The 2,880-nt window shown below is 48.5% G+C and overlaps 1 protein-coding gene across 1 annotated transcript; it reads right to left on the bottom strand.

Moving 5' to 3' along the window:
* Nucleotides 1-950: 950 nt before the first annotated feature.
* LOC144930726 (olfactory receptor 52M1-like) lies at nt 951-1,934 on the bottom strand. The gene has a single exon (XM_078853699.1). It carries the CDS (start codon nt 1,932-1,934, stop codon nt 951-953), a length of 984 nt encoding a protein of 327 aa, XP_078709825.1.
* Nucleotides 1,935-2,880: the final 946 nt, after the last annotated feature.

The following is a 2,880-nucleotide window of genomic DNA, read 5'->3' on the forward strand; positions in this document are numbered from 1 at the left end:
CCAGGAGATGTTGTGAAGGTCAAAACTATAACAGGGTTCCAATAAGAACTAGAGAACTGAATGAAAGATAGGTCCATCAATAGTTATTAGCCAGGAAGCCAAGGCCATGTTCTGTGTGCCCCTGGCCTCTGTTTGCCAGAAGCTGAGACAATAGGGGATGGATCACTCAGAATTTTCCAGTTCTGTTCATTCCCTCTGAAGTACCTGGTATTGGGCATTGTTGTGAGCTAGGATACAGGCCTAGATAGACCATTCATCTTACCCAGTATGGCCAATCTGATGTTATATGGACCCCAGATGTGTCTGCCCCCCTGCCTTAACCCACTGTACCCCACTTCCCTCCCAGACCCCACTCCCCTCCCAGAAGGCCTGATGGGGTCTCTCTCTCTCTGCAGAGTTAGTAACAAAGTAAGGAGATACATGAAATGTTTAAACCGAACCAGTGCCAAAAGATGTCAGAACATCTTAGTATGAGACCTGAGTGAGTGGATTATTAATGTAATTGTATTACTTGAATATAGGAATGTGATACTGTATTCCTGTCAGCTAATTGCTAAGTTATCTGTTAAAAACATAAGATTTCAAGAGCCTAACTAGCCCCTGGAAGTGCACATGCATCAAGGTGGGTGAGAGGCGGTAATGATCCAGTGAATGATATGCAGAGGGGAGGAGAGGAGTGAGCAACAGGGGCGGGACCTTGGTGAAAGAAGTGGGCAGGGCCACCAGGGTCCTGTTACTTAAAATTAGATAGGAGGAAACCCCATGAGTTAATGAGTTCTATGTAGACGGATGCCCCAGTTTGTCCCACTGAAACAGCACAGTAAGGCCAGGAAAGGATTAATGTCACTTTGACTGTGCAGTCAGTGATTCTGGGAAGAGGGCCCAGCACCATGTGAGCAGCCAGCTCTGCTCGTTGCTTAGTGAGACAGCCAGAGCACCAGGAGAAAACTTTAGGCCCCTTTATGAGTAATGAGCCGGAGCAGCTTGTCCCGGATCTGTTTAGTCCTCACCCCGTAGATGATGGGGTTTAGCATGGGGGGCACAAGGAGGTACATGTTGGCAATGAGAATGTGTAAATGAAGGGGCACATTGTGTCCAAACCGGTGCATGAGGGCGGAGAAGAGAGTTGGGATGTAAAAGGCTAAGATGACACAGAGGTGCGAGCCGCAAGTCCCAAAAGTCTTGAGCCGGGCGTCCTTTGTGGGGAGGCTTAAGATAGCCCTGAGGGTCTGGATATAGGACATGATGATAAAAAAGACATCCAGACCAAAAAAAAAGAATGCCACAGAGAGGCTGTAGTAACTGCTGATGCGGATGTCTGCGCAGGCCAATTTCACCACGGCTATGTGCTCACAGTACGAGTGGGGGATGATGTTGGTTTTGCAATATGGCCACTGCCTCGCCAGTAAGGGATAGGGCAGTATGAGCATGCCACCACGCAGCACCACGGCCAGGCCAATCTTGGCCACCACGGGGTTTGTCAGGATAGTGGAATATCTCAGGGGATTGCAGATGGCCACGTAGCGATCGAAAGCCATGGCCACAAAGATCCCAGACTCCATCCATGAGAAGCAGTAAATGAAGTACAGCTGGGTGAGGCAGGCATTGAAATCTATTTCCCCCGAATTGAACCAGAAGATGCTCAGGGTTTTGGGAAGGATGGACGTAGACAGGACCAGGTCGGTGACAGCTAGCATGCAGAGGAAATAGTACATGGGTCCATGCAGGCTCGGCTCGATTTTCACAATGAATAGAATGGTGAAGTTCCCCAAGACGGCTATGGCATACATGGCACAAAAGGGGATGGAGATCCAGACGTGAGCCGCCTCCAGGCCAGGAATGCCCAGCAGGAGGAAGGTGGAGGGGTTGGTGAAGTCAGTTGTGTTGGAATCTGGCATGGAGTAGGGGAGAAGGCAGACCGATATCTTCTGCATATACCGTATGTTCCCCCAGCTTCCTGTATGTGTCCAGGCCTAGGGTGATGGTCTCAGTACAAATGCCTGGATGGAGAGACAGTGTTAATATGAGACACTACATGCACTACTGGGGGATATTCTGATGGATGAAGCAAATTGGTTGATCTTCACACATTGAAAAATGACATTTTCCTTATTCAGAGATAAGAATTATGAAGAAATAACCCCACTAATGCCAATTGCATATTTTATGGTGCTCTGTGCTACAATAATTCCCACACATCATGGTGTGGGAAACCTTAATAGACACCAGTCGGAAACATGAGTATGGATACTGGTTATCAATCCTTGTTCCTTGGGCCTTTTCTACACTGCCAAGTTTTTCACCAAAAGGCAGCAACGGTGGAGGAGGACACTCTGCAAAGCCACTTTTGATGGCGGAAGTTGGCAGTTTCAGTGACACAATACAACTACCATGAGAAGAGTTGGAAGGCTTTTTACACAAAAGTTTTGTCAGTGACGTGCCAGTGTAGACACTTGCAATTGATTTTTTCAAAGCAATAGGCCTTTGGAAGGTGTCCCACAATGCCCATCCTGACCACTCTTGTCAGAGGTTTGAACTCCTCCTTTAAAGGCCCAGGAATTTAGAAATTCCCCTTCGTGTTTGCTAGGCATGGAGAATTTACATCACGTTTTCCCAGGTGGCCATGGCTGCTCCACCCACGAAACGCTCTCCCACTTGGACCACTGCAGAGCTGCTGGATCTCCTAAGTATTTTGGTAGAGGAGGTTGTGTAGTGCCAGCTGCACTCCAGCTGCAGGAAGTTTGATACCTATGGGCAGATTTCATGCAGCTTGTGGAAAAAGAGCTGTGATCAGGACACACTGCGGTGCACAGCAAAGGGGAAGGAGCTGAGGCACATGGGCCAGAAGGCAGGGGAGGCAAATGGTCCCTCTGATGCTGA

Source organism: Lepidochelys kempii, chromosome 1 (genome assembly GCF_965140285.1).
Source record: "Lepidochelys kempii isolate rLepKem1 chromosome 1, rLepKem1.hap1, whole genome shotgun sequence".
Classification (NCBI taxonomy): Eukaryota; Metazoa; Chordata; order Testudines; family Cheloniidae; genus Lepidochelys; species Lepidochelys kempii.